The 19,750-nt window shown below is 38.0% G+C and overlaps 1 protein-coding gene across 8 annotated transcripts in view; it reads right to left on the minus strand.

The window, feature by feature from the left end:
* The window catches only part of PHACTR2 (phosphatase and actin regulator 2), a 233,044-nt gene that overhangs the window by 84,694 nt on the left and 128,600 nt on the right, over positions 1 to 19,750 (minus strand). For all 8 annotated transcript variants that reach the window (XM_074333669.2, XM_088795432.1, XM_019744469.3 and 5 more), the window contains one exon: positions 1,287 to 1,454. In XM_074333669.2, the coding sequence (XP_074189770.1) occupies positions 1,287 to 1,454 (168 nt within the window). The remainder of the gene's footprint in view (positions 1 to 1,286; positions 1,455 to 19,750) is intronic.

Here is a 19,750-nt window from a genome sequence, read left to right on the forward strand (position 1 = left end):
TAAACCCCATGTATCCATGACTTAGTTTAAGCAATTACCAACTCGTGGCCAATCTTTTTTCATCTATACCCACCCCTCTTTCAGGATTGTTTTGAAACAAATCCCAGACATAGTATCAGGATTTCTTTTTAAATATTAAATGCCCAAAGAAATTACATAGCTGAAAATGCATCAGAGACCATTTTCTTTAGGGAGCATTGGTGTTCCCATCCCATATCCTGTGTTACTTGCGGTATTATGTATCTTATTTCACAGCTCTAGAGCTAACAGCCAGCTCTTATCTCAGCACAGACCAGTAAGATATGCTCTGTGACCCTCCACATACAGTGACAATATTAGGCTGTGGTGCAATAAGGAATTTTGAGGAAGAGACTGTGTTGGACTGTGAGCATGGAAAAATCTGAACTTATATCAATATACAGAGAGTGCCAAAAAAATGTATACACATTTGAAGAAAGGAAAAAAACTGTATTAAAACTGTAATACTCAAAATATATCAATAACAAAAGATGAATGCAAGTCATGAGAATACATTTTTTTGGCACCCCCGGTATATAAACAAAATACCACTGATACTGTACACTAACTTAAATCGGGTTTAATTCTGGTCTGAGATTGAAAGACAAATTCCACCACAAGTCCACATGAAAGGTACTAAATAACATAATTCTTAAGGTTTAACAAATCCACACAATAAAATAACAATAAAAAAATTTTCACACCCGTGGGGTTACGACTCCCCTAGGATAGAAACCAGTTATTTGTCCTAAAGACATGATGGAAATTTAAAATTAAACAATAAATATAGCAACACTTTTCTGTCATACAGCCATTCAAATTTTGCCCTCAGAACAAACACATTAAAAAAAGGCATTAAAAAAAATTTTAATTAACAAATAGGATTGTGCTATTGAAACTAAGTAGATAGACAGATAATAGTGTTTGTGTGTATTCGTGTGTGTATAAATAGATAATTGCAGCTACAACATTGACAAGTAACATTTCCGTTTCTCGTTTTCTACTTCACCTCTCCCTCTGTATATATCGCTATTTTATATGAATTTACAAATATATATATTTAAAACCAAGAATATATTTGAAAGCCAGAGTAAGTAGAAAAAAAAGGCAAATCAAAACTCTAAGTTGTTTCATACTTAAATTTCATTTCAAATATGGATTATTTTTCTGAAAACAAACAAACAAAAACCCCTGCAAGACACAATTTTTTTATCTTTTGAAAATTTAACAATTTATCTTCTCTTCTAACAAAGTAATGATATTCTTACCTGCTGAGGTTTCTCTAAATTTGTCACTGGTCTTCTTTTTCCTCCATTTCCAAGGTTTAAAGATTTTACCAATGGTGGAGAGTTTCCCCTTTCTCTTGAAGGGAGGTGTTTGGGAACCTGGTGTTGGGCCATCTGAGTTTGCTATAGAAGCTTTATCCAGTCCGTCAACTGCATAAAGAAAAATAAAGTCAGAGAAAAGCTGTAATAAAAGTGAGAAATAACATCATCTATTACTTCCTGCACTGTCATTAGTGAGCATGCCCGTTTTAATTGGAATCTCACATAAAGTTTTTTTGCCCCATTTCCCAGCTGGTAGAACTCCTCTGATATCAACCAGTAAATCAATCAATCAATCAATCAATCAATCAGAAATTATAGTCCCCTTAGATAATCATTTGGGGGAATAGAAAAGACTTACATAATAGGTAGGGCCAGACCAGGAAGGGTCTGTGAAACACAGCTGAATCCACATGCAACGACTACATCAATATCTTGTGCAGGAATAGAGTATTCTAAGTATTTCTGAAATAGGATATTCATCCAGAGGCTGGTTTGGCATTCTCATTAACGAAAATTTCACTTAGATGGTGCAGTAAAATTATGGTTTCTTCTTCACCAAATAAAATTTAGTGACAAGAAGCTAAACTCTAATTTTTACAATGCTAAAACTATCTTTTGCTTCTATTACAAATAAATTTTCAGCTTCAAATAAATTGATGGTTATCACTACTGACAAGAAATATATGAAAATGTGAATACTGAGTGAGCTAGAACATAGCTTTATGTGCCTTAATCATTTCATTCGTCAGAAGAAAGGCCAAAAACCTTAAGTTGCCTTGCACTATATTCAAAATAGAAGGAAGACAGTGATGACTTACATTATCCCAACTATCAAATTTTAATGGTTAAAAACTGGAAGCAGCCCAGAATGGATAAACTACAGTATTATTCATGCAGTGAAACACCACTCAGCTATTTTTTAAAAATAAGCCACTGATACATACAACAACATGAATGCATCTTGAAAACATTGTGCTGGAAAAACAAAAAATAAAACCGACAAAAGAATACACACTGTGTGGTTCTATTTATATGAAGTTCCAAAATAAATTTATGGCAAAACAAACAATAAAAAAGAAAGAAAAAAATTCAGAACAGTAGTTACTTCTTGGGGTGAGATGGAGGTAGGAATTAATTGAGAAGAGGCATGAGGGAACTTTCTGGGGTTATGGAAATTATCTCAATAAGGGATGGATTATACAAAACACATCAAATAGTAATTAGGATATTGTGCATTTCACTGTATGTAAAATTTACCTTTTGAAAAAAAACCCCAAATAAGTACTAAAGTCCAATTAATGAATGCATGCTTAAGTGTTTAGGGGTGAAACGTACTGATGTCCACCAAAAAATAATAAATAAATGCATAGATGGAATGGACTGATAGATAAATATATAATAAAGTAAAATATAGTAAAAAGTAAAATGCAGTAAAATGTTATGTGTTGAATCTAGGTGCTGGATATGTGGTAGTTAACTGTATAAGTTTTTCATCTTCACAACTATTTAAACAAGATATCAGGAAAAACAAAACAAATAAAACAAAAATGGAACGGCAAGGACTTCTGCTTGCAGAAGGATAGAGCAGACTTAATTTTTTCCTATTCTTCCTGCTAAATACAACTTTAAAAACCCTGGGTGTTATATATAAAACCAGCACAAGAAGACTCAGCAAGGTGAAAAGAACGTAGACCAACGTGGGACCCCAGGACCCAAGAAATAACATGAAGGTAAGATCTCTAGGTTTTCTTTTTGTCTCATATTCCCTGACTTGTAGCTGAAGCAATCACCAACATGGAAACACCAACGGTCACAGATGAAAAAAGCCTCTCTAGCTAAAGGAGCAAAAGCTGCTCTCTCTAGCTAAAGGAGCAGGAAAGGAACAGTAAAGGAGCAGTAAAGAAATAACTGCTCTACTCCAGCCAAACACCACAGAAGAAACTATGACCATCCATGCCAGCAAAGGCTGAGTGGAGAGACTAGACTTTTACCCTCAGAAGCTCTAGCAAGGAGCTCCAACTCCCCTGTCAGATTGATGTCAGAGAAGACCAAGAGGGACCTTCATGACTGCCAGCTGGTAATGAAGCATCCTCTACAGTGTATGTGGGCTTGGACATCCAACCCTATCTGGCAGTAATAATGTATCTCTCTTCTTTCTTTCCTTGTAATATTGGGGTGGTATCAAGCCACTGCCCAGTGGGAATAAGACCACCACCACTCACTGTGGTGTCAGTGGAGACCACATGGGTATCTGGAAATCCCACCATGCCCAACAGTAACAAGGAATCACCACCACCCCCATTTCTGCCACCAGGTATCAACAGAAGATGAGTAGGGAACCTGGACTTTTCCCTCTACCTGGCAGTAATGAGGTGGCACGCCTTGCTTCACTTTCTGGAGAGATGTTAGACAAAGCCAGTTAAAATAGAAGTTTCAATAAAATTTAGTCTTATCACAGAATACAAAAATGTCTAAGTTTCAATCAAAAATTACTTGACCTACCAAGAACCAGGAAAATCTTAAACTGAATGAAAAAAAGTCAATCAGTACATGTCGATGCCTAAATCCTTATGAGCACTCCTGCCGAACAAGGATGATGAATCCCATCCTTCCAGTGAGATGCAGTCTGATTTCAGGAAGAAAGGCAGGTTCTTCTGTGGATGGCTCCTAACCCTACTTGACCCTGCCACGTTGACCCCAGTGCAACAGGCACAGAGAGATATGCAACAGACTGATTGTGAAGCTAAGCCGGAGAAAAAAAGAGAAATCCTTATTTATTTCACTTCCACTCCGCTCCAACGGCCTTCCTTAAACTAGGGGCAAACCCAGGGAGGAACTAAGTATACATGGTGTTTCTTCTTCATTGAGACTTTATGCTGAAGGGTTTAATTTTGAACAGTTTACATGTTGTGAAATATAAAAGGGTTGACTATTACAAAATAGGAGGTAAAAGTTTCCATCTCAAAATCACCTTTGTGGCTACAGACACATCCAGCTCTCATTTTTTCTCAACCCACATTTCCATTTCCCTCAGACTCCATAAAAATTCTGCTGTGGACCCAAACCATTTAATAAGAGTTGATTTTTCTCCTGAAAACAAAAATAAACAAAGAAAAACAAAAAAATAAATAATTTCCTAGATGACAGATGGGGAGATAAAGGTAGTTGATGAGCGAAAAATGAAACCCTTAATGTTAAATTCATAGCTGCATAATAAATTAACGGCGATTATCTTTCTTTATTATGCATTTACAAGTCTTTATCTCTGTTCTGGAAAGGGCCTGCTTGGCCCAGTGCCAGTGACCACATCAGTGCACGCGCGTGCACGGGCGCGCACACACACACACACACACTTTTTCCTAATTGAGTGAATCCACCTGTATTTTTGTAATTGTTGGGTTATTATAGTAAACCACACTTGCGATTAGAAACCATATGTTGGCACAAATTGCCACTGTACTGCTCTTACATCATGTATATAAAGGGGATTGTCACCTGCTTTTGAGTAGTGTAAACACATTAACTCTCTCCTCCATTATCATGGTAATAAGAGTGATCTGCCATTTATCAAAACTTTCCTTTTCACACTTGAGAGCAGCATTATAAACTAAAACATTATTTAAATATTTTGAAATATCGTAAAGAAAAGGAAATACAGGCATTTGTTGTTTGGATGTACACAGTTTAAATGACACAGCTCAGTCTATTTTCCCATCGAAACAAGCTCAGACCTAACAAGACTTCCCCATGCCACACACTGATAAGAATTCAGAGATTACGTGCAGGTTTTATTTTTCATTTAAAAAGAAATTTATCAATTAAGCAGTCCCAGTGGAAATGTGACCATACAAGCCCAAAATGGATGTGGCTAGATAATTACCATATAAAACAAATTATAGGCTTGGTCCTCTAAATATCCTTAAATATCTGAAGGTTAATGGGAATACATTTTTGAAGCCCAATAATAACAAAAACAATTACAGAGAAATCATATATAGTTAAAATGCTATGACAATACTCTGCTGTGCTAAGTATATGCTTACAATATTACTCACAGTGATTTTATTGTACCGAAGAAAAATACACCCATTAAACGGGCATTATACAAAAACACCTGACATTTAAAAATCAAGAACTTAAAGGAGTAAAAAAAAAAAAATTAGCAAAGCAACAATTATTTCCTTAAAATATGGCTTCTAGGCTATTTTATTTTTTAATAAAAAGTTTAATTAAATATTAAAAGGATGAAATGTAGTAGATATACACATATGTAGTATTAAGTAATATGATAAAAAAAACACACATCAATATCAAATAGTGATTATTCCAGAAATTGAAGGCTGAACCAATATTTTGAGAAAGAATGCAATGCATCATATTAACACATTTAAGAAAAAAAATATGACTGTCTCAATAGATGCAGGAAAAGGATAGGACAAAATTCCACATCCAATCATCATGTGTACTCCCATCATAGCTGGAACGGGGGGACTTCTATAAGCGGATCAAGTAAACTTCAATAAAGCTTATAGTTAGCAGCACACTTCAGGGTAAAAGACAGCCTCTCCCTGCGATCTGGCACCATACCCAAGCCGGGAATGCTTCTGGTTGTGGCCCAGGAGAATGAGGAGAGACGACAACCACCAAGAGGACACTTGAAAGGACTGTGAGCTGGGGAATGATCAAGGAGGCCACCATTCAGAGGGATCCCACTGATGACGCAGCACATATGCACGTTGTCACGAGGCTGTTTTCTTTGTGCCTTTGTCATTGATTATGCTTACATAATATTATCATTCTATTTTAAATTTGTATTACAGATTTTATGTTTCCATTATTATTCTGCCTCTTTCCCTTTCAAGGGCCACAGGATGTATGGCAAAGAAGCATTAGAGCAGCACTTAGGGAAGATGTAACTTTATTTCCTACATTTACACGAGGCTTCTCTCTCAACTGACACAATGACGCAGAGTAGGTGTTTTCATACACAGGAGCATACATACAATTTCTGGGCACAGAATCAAGTAGACAACAAGGTCGGAGTAAACTGATGCTAGGAGCCATCTCAGATGAGACAGAATAATGGTTTCTAAGGAAGTCAGGTGGCTACCTTCGTCTTGAGTCGTCTAAAGGAGATCCTTACTCTCTTGCTAATCAGAATTTACACTGGACTGGATCAAATCTCTTCCTTTTGGGGGGCGGGTAATGACTAGTGGAAAGGAAGACAAAAGGAACAGAAAAATCACAATGTGTGTCATTACACGGGGTATGAGTTAACAATTCTGAAACTGCTATGCACATATACTGAGATGGAACACATGGAACAAATGGACAGTGGATGTTGGGAGCCAGGCTTCTCACTCTTGGAAAGATTACAGATAAGCAAGGAGGAAAGCTAGAGTGAGCCATGTGACACTGCATTAGAATGAACTCGATAGTGTTTGCCCGGATAGATTAAAGAGATTAGATAGATAGATAGATAGATAGATAGATAGATAGATAGATAGATATAGATGATGGAATAGATGATAGAATAGATAAAGATATAGATAGATGACAGAACAGATAGATAGATAATGTATGGCTCAGTGCGCGTGCGCACACACACGTATTTCCTAGCTCTGTTTGTTCAGAGCACCCAGAAGCAATGATACCCCAGTGGGCACACAAACACTCAAGTCTTGGTTTCTAACAGCACTTGTCAAGAAAATGAATCAGACCTCTCTTTAGAAATGGCTGTTTCCAGGGCTGGGGATAGGAAAATACTAGATAAGCCTGGAGCATCTTGTAGGGCCAGAAAGTAAACAAGTGCTCTAAAACCATACTGATGGGAGTATATCAAAGTCACACAGGAGCCAACTGAAAGAGTCCCAAAGGCCAGACCTGGAACAATTTGAACAACAAAATAAATAATGCTGTATTAGATTATAATACAAAGTATAAAATAAATATGCATGAGCCCATACTGATATAAATACTAAATAAATAAAAAACCTGGGAAAACAGACCAATCTGTACAGAAGGATTACAAATAACTTATATAAATACTCCCCACTCCTTCAATGTGGGCTATACGAGGTGACTTCTTTCACAGAGTGCAGTATGGAAAGCAGTGGGGAGGGAGGAGTGACTTGACAGTGGAAAAACCTAACAAACACTCCCTTAGGCAAGTGATCTGGATTAACTTCCTCAATGATAAATCATGTTGATAACATCTACCCTTGATACGAGGTGATGAGAATACTTCAAAACCCCTAACTCCATTGTTCCCATGAGAGAAACATCAGACAAAACCAAATTGGGAGATGTTTACAAATTACCTGACCTATACACCTCAAAACTGTAAAGGTCATTAAAAACAAGGAAAGTCTGAAAGCTGTCACAGACCAGAAAAGGATAAGGAGACATGAAAATAAATATAAGGTGGTATCCTGGATGGAATCCTGGAACAAACAAATGGAAACTAGTGAAACCCTAATAAACTGTAGAGTTTAGTGAATAGCGATGCACCAATGCTCCCTGGATGTAACAAATGTACCTTACTGATATGAGATGAACAACAGGAGAAATTAACTTGGGGGTATATGTAAGAGCGCTCGATTTTTGCAACTTTTTTGGAAATCTAAACCTATTCTAAAATGTGGAATTAGCTAGCATGGAGGTCAAGGAGGACGAGGATATAGGAGATTCCTAGGGAAGAGGACATTAGCTCTAGAGAGACCTCTGAGAGTACTGTCTTCTGACAACAATCAAGATTTCTTCTCAAAGAAATTTTGGAAAGTAATATGCTTTAGAATTGCTCATCTTTCTCTCCAAAATCTCCCTTTATTAAAACTTTCAAATCTCAGTGTTGTATTCCTAAGAGAATATTTATAAGTCATCAAACTGCTGTTTCAGTACTTTTTAGCATACGATAGACCCAAACAGGGTAAGTTATATTCGACATCTTGCAAGACGGTACAGAATGGCAGCAGGAAGCACTCATCCACAGTTACTGTGAAACCATACAGAAAGGAGACCCAAACTTACCACCCAACACACACACACACACACACACACACACACACACACACACACACCCCGTGCTGGGATTAGTACTATGTACTGCTAATATAAAATGACAAAATTGGAAATAATGTTTAAGTTCCCTGCAGTTTATTTCTAAATCACTGAAGCTGAGCTGTTTTTAATTTGAAAATCCAAAGTAAATATAAAGGACTTAAAGTTATTTATGACTATTGAGGATGCATTTTCTAGCACATCCATTTTTTCCCCCGTGAACTTGTGGGGATAGGAGAAGAGTGGCACAATTTAGGAATGGAAATCCCCTAGCTCACGTGGGTGTGAAAGGTCTGATGAGCTGTACCCAACACTAAACTAGTCACTGACCCACCCCGGGTTGCATTCTCTCCTGAAAGTGGAAATGAGGGACCACTTTATTAATAGCAGAGTTAATAATCACTAACACTTCCGGAGTATTTACTGTGTCCACACAGTAAATACTGCGTGAGTGTGTGCTAATTATCACAATAGCTTTGAGTTAAGGCACATTATTAGTCCTATTTTTTGAGATGAGGAAACCGAGATTCACAGAGACTAAACATCGAACTCAGTATCAGGGACATTGTGCGTGTGTGTGTGGTGTGTGTCTACATTCATATAAAGAAAGAGTAAGTAAATATTTATTGATTAAATTATACAACTGAACAAAGAATACATATTTCCTCAAGGGCCACACCAAGTAGGCGGGGGAGCTTGGATCAGAAGTCAAATCTGCCTGCGTCCAGAGATGGGCCCCTTACCACCGTACTGCGAGGCCTGCTTTAACTTGGTGCTATGACTCACCCTGTAAGGCCCAGGGTGATCAGACAGGAAGACAGGATTCTTACCCTTAAGCTCCCAGTATGGTGGGAAGCAGACACGTTCAGTGGTCAATGATATCAGCCAAGTGAGGAGGCACCCGAACAAAGGCGAAAGCAGAGCAGCCCAGGAAGGAGCAATAAACTCTGGCTGGGGGGCTTGGGAACACTGCACAGGGCCTGGGAGACTTGGCCTGGGACTGCAAAGATGAGCAGCCTTTCCAGAGGAAATCAAGGAGGGAATGGCCTGAAAGTGAACAAATCAAGGACGGCTGACCTTTTCAAGTCATGCCAAGAAAAATGTTTTCATTGTCACAGTGTTGTGCTCTTACCAGACAGAGGATACATATTTATGAAAAAAGATAAAGAAAACAAACTTATAAAGTCAGGTCCCTCACGTGTGAAATGGTTAAATATGAAAAATTTTTAAAGGAATTAGAGAATTTTTGAACTTTTTATGTAGAAAGTATCTACCGCTCCTTATAAATCTGAGAAGATAATTTTAGAGTTAGAAAAGATCTTAGTTGGCACAGAAGAAAATTGCTTTTCATCAGCTGGGAGTCCCTTCAAAAAACTACTCAACGTTAAAAAGTAATAATCATGGCTAAAAATATATTTTTTAATTATTTAGTCATCATCATTTTTAAATCCAGCAAGAGTAAAAATGAAAAGAATGTAAACAAGAAATTAAATTTAAAGAAAATGAATAGCATGTGAAAAATGTTACTATTATAATAGAGTTAAATGAAGGAATTTTAGTCTGCCTGGAAGAAGGCTGCTCTTACAACTTGCCTCCAAATTTGTTATTTTCCATTCTTCTATTACTTGAAAGAAACTATAAAGTTCTCTAAAGGGACTGACTTGGGATAAGATTAGCACTTTCCACTGTCATTAAAATTAATAATATGGAGCTTATTCAAAATAATTTTTGAGGTACAACACACATACAGAAAGTAAACGATTTTGTACATGCAATCACCGTCCAGATCAAGGTCTATTTCATTTCCAGGCCAAGAAGCTTCCGTGTGCTTCTTCCCAGTTAAGACCCACTCTCTCCCATCCATTCCCCAAATAACCACTGTTTTGACGTCTATCATCACTGATTTGTTTCACCTGATCTTGAACTTCAACTTTAGTGGAATTACACAACAACCCTTTTTTGTCTCTTTTTTCACAGAACCTTCTGTCTGTGAGATTCACCTAAATACACGAGCATTTCAAAGCAAAGCTACCTAGCTCCAAAATGAGAATTACGCTATCTTAGGCAAGACCTCAGATGATAAGAGCACTTGGAAATGATGAGTTTTATTCACAGCTCTTCTTATTAGAAGGGGTATCATTACCACTTTCTTTACCTGGAAAATGTAAATAATATCTCCTTTCCCTTATTAGGTTTCGGGGAGAGCTAATTACTTTTCTACCATCTTTTGAGGTTGCCCTGAAGCTGTGCTAAATTAGAAGCAAGATTAAAGGTAGAGAAGAAGTTTATTTTCTGTAAATAATGACAGTTTATGTTTATTTTTACTGTGCATATCAGAGCAGGCAGCAGTTTCGAGCAATGCAATCCACAGAAACTCTGAGTACAACGTCATCTGTTATAGGGACAACAATCATGTTTAACAGGAGTTTTATATTACCATATACATACATCTATGTATGTATGCATACATACATACAAGCACTATATATGAGGAAACTGAGACCTAACAAGGCTATGTGACTTCCCAATTCATTAACTCGTGGCAGTGACATAGCCGAGGTCATCTAATTTTGATCAAGGCTTTCCCCCCCCACTGTACAAGGCTGTCCTCATTGGAATATGATAGCTGAACTCATGGTAAACCAGCAGCATCTCCTAGTAACTCTAAAAGAGCAGTAAGACTGTAGAACAAAAAGCAAAGAAGACATTGTATAATCAGGACAGGCAATAAATCTCGGTTAATGTTCTGGGTTTTGACCATCTGATTGGGATGGTTAACTGTTAGCCAAGAAGAAAACTGAGTCCCAGACCCAACTATGCTACTTAACTAGCCCTATGACCTTGAGCAAGGACCCTAATTTCACTGTTGAAATTAGTAGAGTAGGCTAAATGATCTCTAGGTTCCTTGCCAACTTTAAGAATTCTATGCATCTCAAACTGCTTTGTGCTGAGTGTATCAGTCTTATAGGTCACATTCAGACCTCTTGTAAGTGCTTTATGAATATTGCCTTATTGTCACCACAACCCTATGAAGTAGGTGCTACTGGTATTTGCATTTTATAAATGAGAAAGCTGAAACCTAGAGAGACCAAGGAACTTGGCCAAGGTCACAGAATAAGTGTGATTTAAACTCAATAGTTTGCCTCCAGCGTGTCCTTTGTACAAAATGGGTCAGAGGGTCATGGGTAGGAACAGGGCTCTATTTTAAGAGAAGACAAAACGTAAACTCTAAGGACTAATAACTTAATTCCACCCCCAACCACTTCCTTGGACTAATCCAAGAGTAGGAGCAGGTACTGTTTTGCTCTCTAAAACAACGCCCAGCGTCATCACAGTGACGTTCATGCTAGTTGCAGGCAGAGGGTAAACGTCACTTGTATCGACTATGGCCATCTGATTGTACAGAATCCTTATTTACCACAGTATTAATTTTAGAAATTTGATGTCAGGTTTTTAACTTGTTTTTCTAATGGAGGCAGCCATTATTTTTAAACTCCCAAAGGGAAAAGCTACTAAAGACTTCCATCTGTCTGCAAGCACTGACAGAATTTCAGAGTTTAAACTTGCAGCTGATAGGCCGGCAGAATGAGTGTGTTTATGCAGCTGTATGACATCCTGATGCACTGACGTGAACAACATCCCCTAGACCTGCTACAAGATATTTAACAGATTAAATAATGTCACTCATATTTGGGGCTTAAAGAAACTCTGATTGAGTAGGACAAGGGTCTCTTTGAAAAATGGAAAATCAATTTTAATGTAAACAAGAGCATGTTAAGTTTTGAATATCACTGTTACCACTACAAGCAAAGGGTTCCAGGAATGTGTTTAGAAACAGCAAGATGAAAAACGGGAAGGGAACTTTCTATCTTCCGTCCCTTCTCTAGCCATCTCCTGCAGCAGTTCCCAGAATCGAAGGGCAGGTGCTCTTGGTGTGTGGAGGGTGTGCTGTAGAGAGCGTGTGCTGTGTTTGTGAGAAGGAAGAAAATGTCACTACATCTCCAGTAGACAAACTACCAAGTGAGAGAGAATTTCACCTCCTCTGTTAGGATAATGGCTCCACACACATGGGGATGAAACTTTAGGGGAGAAGCTGGCAGACCTTCTACATAAATTGTAAAATAGAAGCAAATGCAATTTCACAACTTTTAAATAAGCGGCTAAATTTTGCCTCAGACAAAATTAAACATTTTCCATAGAGGATGAATGTAACAGAAATATTAAAATAACACATTAAATCTGGACCCATATCTTTAGGTCAAAAGGCTGGAGCATACCTAAGAATCATGAGAGTCTACATATAATGTGACTGACCCTGTCTCTAGTCCAACAGTGCCCTGGCAGTCACACCACGTTCCCAAGGCTGGTATCTGTGAAGAGACTGCTGGTCACACGTAGAATTTGGGACTCTCTCTCCAAGGTAGCAATGAGCCCTACAACCTTATACAACGGAAGGCAGGATGCTGGGAGGGGAATTTACATCAATTAGTTATAAAGATTCCCCAAGGCACCCAGATTTATATCCGTGTCATTCAGTTAAGAGGTGACTACCACAATCGAGGCATCTGAACTTGGACAGGAGCAGTGAAAATGGATTGGAAATAATGAATGTACCCAAGGGACATTGAAGAAGAAGTGACCAGATGAGAAATTGCCCAGAGAAGTCACAGAGAACTCCATGGCTCGGACCTCTCTGAGGACTTGGTGTGAAGTCAAGATGAGAAAACAACATGGAGAAAAGGCCTATGGCTTGCGTTGAGGCACCATGACCTTGAGGTGCTGGCAGGACACTGAAGGGAAAACATTCAATAGACAGTCAGAAATACATTACTGGCACACTAGCATGGAGTTGGCATTGAAGTTATTTGGGATAATATTCCAAACAAAAGCAGCCACTGAGGACCAGAGGTAAACTCTTACAGAAGATTTACAATTAGGAGGTAGCAGGCTTTACGCAGTAAAGAATCAGCCTTCTTCTGTACTGAGAATCATCAGGAAAAGGAAAACATTTTTTTTAATTTGTTTTAAGTTCACAAGAGTGGAGGACTCTCAAGCATGTTTTTGGGCTGAGGGGAAAGAGCCTAGAGGGAGCGAGAGAGGGAAGATGCAAGAAAGAACAGACTAGCACATGAGGACTGAATTCCCTCAGGATAATACTAAGACTTGGAGTGGAGAAGGAGAGTCTGAACATCATCTGGTGAATATGAGTAAGTGACCAGGAAGTCAGGAGATGAGAATAGCAGCAAAGACACGTGAAGTGAAACTCAGAAGATGGCACGTACTTTGAATGAAAATGCATGCAATACTGGAAGCAAAATGAGCAGGAATGACAGTCAGGGGTGGATTGAATGTCAATGGTGAGAGGTGTAGGAGAACAGAGCGTCCATTACAGAGAGTTACAAGGGAAGAACTGACAAGGAGAGGCGGGTTTCAGAGAAAATAAGGAAGAAGAGCAAAGAGAAGTCCAAAAAAGATGAGGATGTAGAAAAATCTGCTTACTATGGAATGGAGTCATTCACTCATAATTAATTTACTGAGCAACTATTACAAACAAGGTAATGCACTTGGGTTATAACAACGAGGAAAAATGGATTGTATATCTATCTTTAGAAAGCTTACAGTCTATGAGGGAGGCTGACATTGTTATTCAAGCAACTATCCATTTCAATATAGAAATACGGCATGTAATGAGAGCACAGGGGACAGATGGGGCTTGCATTGTGGCAGTTGAGCATTAGTTCTAGTGAGAGGCATAACATAAAATGGTCTCCAAGTTCTGAGGTAAAATTCAGGGTAAAATTGTTGAGGGTTACAGACAGTTAATCTACTTTTACAATACTGTCCAAAAGGTAGAAATATCCTGTCCAAATTAAGCAGGGAACTTAAAAATCACTGAAAAGCAAAAGATTAACATTCCTTAGTTTATATACCCTGTGGGGTGGGGAGAGGGAGGAAGGGAGGGAAGGAAAGAGAGAGAGAAGCAATTCCATTAATTTTTCTTTAAAAAAATAATTTTATAGGAACGATGCCTTTAGGTTTGCTTTGGTTTTTTCCTCCAATATAGTCACTAAGGATATTCCACTTACAGGATGTTCTGTTTTGGTTTCTTTCTTGGAAATGACATGTGTGTGAATCAAGCATTACAGAAAACGATTTGTACCAGCAGGACTTAGGTATACCACCACACGGAATCCAATTAGTCACCATCAATCCAACCAGCTTATTCCCAAATCCTTTCCTGATATACTTTTTATTAAGATTTTCAATACTGGCTTGAAGGGATCTTGAATGTGAACGAGAATGAAGAAAAAGCCCATAACTGAACTTCAGAAGGAGCCAGTTGTGGCGTGCCGACTTTTCCAGAAGCTATAAAAATAATTTTTAATTGTTGTTAGTGAGTAGGGATGAAAGGTTGCCTCTTTGAGGAGCAAGTATATTAAGAAAAAGTAATATAGTCCTCCTGACTAGGAGTCCCATGAGGACAGGGACCAAAAGAGTTTTGTCCCGGTGGTGCCCCCACCCTGTACCTCAGCAATAGAAGGTACTTAATAAATATTTATAAAATGAATAAGTAAGTCATAGACAAATGCTTGGCAATAGTGTACAAGGCCTGGCCTAACGAGGCTATGATTTATTTTAGCTTAAGATTTTTCACACAGAGGAAATTGTTTCCAACAGTGCCTTCCTGTACAATTCCAAATATTTTGAAAGATAATATAACAAACACTAAAGTTTGAATTGAGAAAATATCAAAGCCAGCAGGAACCATGATTAACACTCGTAAGAATGGTACAGACATTTTTTTGACAAATTTTTCAGGTCAACAAAACTTACTTGCTGCTTATTATGTAATTTTAAAAAGACAATCGATCAATGACAAAGAACTGAAAAAACAGTTGGAATAATTTATACGTGAAATAATCTTTTAAGAACTTTCTTTTTTAACATAGCAATGAGAAGTGAAAATTAATTTTTTCAAGACCTACTGCTCCACACACACCACAGTGACATTTCCTTCTTCCTTCTCTAAACACTTTAAACACATTAAGCATCTCACATTTTTCATTAGTCTTCACCTCTTTCGCCTAACTGGGAAGTCAGAAACGCCATTTAGTTTCATGGTAAAGAAACTGGGAAAGGCAAATTACCTAACTGAATTGGAACTTAATCCAAATTGCTTTGGTTTTTCCCCCCATTCTTTTTAGGTACTACAGATGAGAATCTGAATCTCTCAAAAAAACTATGAAACCATGTAGGAAACTATAAAACCAAATTCTTTCATAATGACATTATTATGGATGTATTGATATTTGAGACTTTCGATTCACTAAACACATCAGAAACTGGTAGAATTATGAGGCCCTTTGCATAGTAGCCCAGTGTTGTGGTGGCAAATATCTGACTATATAACGTAACATGCTCAATTACCAGGAATCATTCTTTGAGACTGGCAACTAGCAACAAGTTTTTGTTTCAGTCTAAACAGAAAACACCACCTCTCCTATCTCAACTTTCAACTGGGAATCGAATACCTCCTGTTATACCAGTATCTTAAGTGGAGCAAACACAAACGGAGATATGATTGACACTTGCGTTCTATATTAAAGCCTCCAAAGAAGTAAAACAATGTTTTGTTTTGTTTAATCCTTTAGCATATTTGGCACCCTGGTAAAAGTTTGTATGTGCTTTTTAAAAAATAAATAAATAAAATAATTAGTTATTTTAAGTATATACACAGACCTGCGAGTCCTACAGAGGAAAAACACGGGCTTTGGAGCCAGTAAGACTTGAATCTAATAATGTCTTCCTCTCCATCCTAGCTGGTAACCTTGGGCAAGTCACTCAACCTTTCAGAGTCTTTTTCCCTCATCCGTAGAATGGGATAATTTATCACTTGGTTGTTAGGGTTAACAGAGATAATATACGTAAAGGGTCATACTGCCTCAGCAATACTCAAGAAAGGTCAACTCTTTCCACTATTTCTTTTCCTATTCCCAACAGAAGCAAGTGGAAAGGGGGCCGTTAAAAGGTTTTGAGGGAAATAAAGGATAGAAGAGGATTATTTATGGTCTGGAGCAACTGAGGCGATATTTTGCAAATATTTTCCTAGTCTTCTAGAGATTTCCAGGAACCCCCACCCCTCAACAGACTTAGAGCCACCTGGTTCTCCACTGGTCTCAGGACAATTGCTGGGAGCTGCTGAGACCAATTAGCATGGAAGGCAAATCCCCATTATCCTATAGCAGAAGTGTCCTGGACTAAGGAAAGGAACATAATCTACAAGAAGAGGAGCCAGTAGCTACAACTGAACTTGGCTCTATTTCCCACCAGCTGGGAAGTTGCACAATTTATTTTTACACTTGCACTTGCAAAAAATAAAAAAGTAAAAATACAAACAAACAACAAAACTATATTATTCAAAAGACTGGTTGCTTACTTGGTTAATACAGTCCTTAGTGGATCATGGTGAAAATCCAGTTATGGAGCTTTGACGTCTAGTTGGGCTATTAACTTGTTGTTACTTTTGGTTTTTTGAAAAGCCTGAACTATGTAAGATGTGTCGCTATAGCTGCCAACAAAGGAAGTTGCATTTACTCCTGTTTCCAAATAGGCCTAATGTCGAAATACAAAAGGTTCCGTTTCATGATTCTGTTAACCTCAGATCCTTTACAGTTCAGGCACCTTTAAATACAACACAAATACCCAAGTCCTGAGGACGCTTGTGTACTGAGAATCGGTATCCACGGGACTGCCTAAGAAATCATTACCAAAGAGCCTCTGTTTATTCAGAACCATTCCTTTTTTTTTGGGGGGGGGGGATCTAACAGGGACCTTGTGCTCTATTTCTTTGCCCCTAGAACTGGAGTACTCAGCAATTAAAAATAAGGATGGACTGATACTGCAAAACGACAAGTAATTAATAATTAAATTTTTATCAGTTATTTCCATTGTATATAGTTCTAATACTTCATTTTTAGGCCTTTGGATATTAAATTTTAAATCTGAAATACCAGGGTCTTGGATCCAAGTGAAGAGTTCTCCCTCGGAACACCACCAACATTCGGTGACTTTTCTCCTTCCTCAGGTTGAGTGTCCAGCACATACTAATCCACAAAATGCCTTCAAAGACTAAACAAAGTGACAGAGTCATCACTCATTGGTGTGGAGGCGTGGCTATGAGTTCCGGCACATCTCTCAACGGCCCACCCATCACAGTTTGGATTTAGATTAGGGCCCAAGGAAACTGAGTTTCTCATACAGCTTTTGGGGAATACATATATGTGTATATATATACATGTATATTTTTTAATCTCAACCATCTCTAGTCTAACTTATTTCTAGGAAACTTCTGGTCCAAAAAAACACCTGAAAAATTAAATAATTTCTGAGGTTACTGGAGAGTTTCAAATCCTTTTAAGAGAGGATCTAGGATTGCTCGTTTCTCATGTACCCAAATCTCATGTGCTTAAATGACTTGAGGGACCTGTTCCATTTAAATTAAGGAATTCTGAACCGAAAGGAGGTGAGTGTGCTTTTGAAACCCCCTTTCTTCATGTGTTGCGACAAGACGCTCAAGTCCACCCAAACCATCCATCCCAGGGAAAATTTCCTGAGAAATTTAACAAGAGCTACAAAGCCATCATCGAAAGATTGTTAGGTGTTTTTGCGATGTGCATGGGGCCTAACACAAATGTGTTTAGTCACACGTGAATCATCTTTGCATTACCAACCTGATTCAATGAGAATGAGGCTGCTGCATTTTCTGGCAAGAACATTCTTGTTTTGGCTTTACTTTGACAGGTGTTTAAACATTATCTTTCTTTAGCATTCCTATTCATTTTCTTTCTTATTTTAGCAGCTCTTTGTGAAGGGACATGTCACTCTGCTGGATATCAAACACCTCTAAGACAATGAAAGCATACAGAGTAAGAAAACTCAAACACAGAAAGAAAAAATATATATGTAGTGACATCTGGGAACAAGACATTTCTCTAAATAGAGGGCTTCACATTTAGGGACCTCAAAGAAGAGATAAAACCAGTCAGGGAGCACGTAGTTTCTGACCACACTGCAATTAAAATCTTGATAAGCATTTCTGCTTTTGTTTTTCACACTATTACTCAATCAATGTGGTGCTCCAATCACAAGATTATTATTTCAGACACAACTATGGAAGAAATATAATGTTCACATAGACCATTTTCTAATTTTACCCCTACATTCTATGCTTCACTTCCTAAGTGGCGCTGTATAGTGACACTGGTTGATTCTCATTGCTGAAAACTACCTTCAATTCATCCTCTTACTTAAGTCATAACTACTGACTATATAACATTGTTGGATGTGAGCAGGAAAGAGGCCGTAATCTATTTAAGGAGTAGAATTGAAGAAATCAGAAAAAAGGCAATAGATCCCGTGTGCTTCTGAGCCATTGTGAATGGATCTGAGTTTGTTAACTTGTTTTAAGGACACTGTCATAGGCTGAATTGTGTCCCCCAAAATTCACACGTTGAAGTCTTTAACCCCCAAGTACTCCAGAATGTGACTGTATTTGGATATAAGACCTTCAAGGAGGCGATTAAGGTAAAATGAGGTCATATGGGTGGCCCCTAATCTAATCTGACTGGTGTCCTCCTAAGAAGACAAAGTCTAGACATAGGCATGTGCACGTACAGAAGAGACCACGTGAGGACGCAGGGAGAAGGCAACTGTCTGCCAGCCAAGGAGGGAGGCCTCAGATGAAACCAAACCTTCATCCCGGACTCCTCAATTCCAAGTCCTAAGTTCTTGGACTCCAAAACTGTGAGAAAATAAATTTCTGTTGTTTAAGCCACCCAGTCTGTGGTCATTTGTTATGGTAGCCCTAGGAAACTAATTATAGACATTTAATGTTGTCTGTAAAGCCATTTATTCATACATTGAAGGTAGAGTGGAAAATGTCACACGGTTTTTAACTTCATCTCTACCACACACCACCTAGCAGAGGGGAAAAGAAAAGTTCTTTAAAGGCTTCTGCTATGATTACTTTATAATGGCTTTATAAATTAAAACACCATCGTTTGAAAAATGAGGTATACATATTCTGACATTCTGTGGTTGGATGACTAAAGGGGATTCAGTTTTTACAGAGTACAGCTCTAGATTCTTTTTCAAAATCTCAAGGTTGATTTTATTCTTTTTGTGTTTTCTTGAAAAAATGAGCAGCCAAGTACTTCCCAAGTGACAGAACACTAGTTATGCACATACGTATACGATTCCGCTTTAGCAGATTTTAAGAAAATGAAATGTTGCTCAGTTAGGCCCACAGAAACATTCAACAGGAGCTTAGTTAACTCATTCTGGCT

The sequence above is a fragment of the Rhinolophus sinicus genome, chromosome 2 (genome assembly GCF_057876585.1).
Source record: "Rhinolophus sinicus isolate RSI-liver-muscle chromosome 2, RSI-T2T, whole genome shotgun sequence".
NCBI lineage: Eukaryota > Metazoa > Chordata > Mammalia > Chiroptera > Rhinolophidae > Rhinolophus > Rhinolophus sinicus.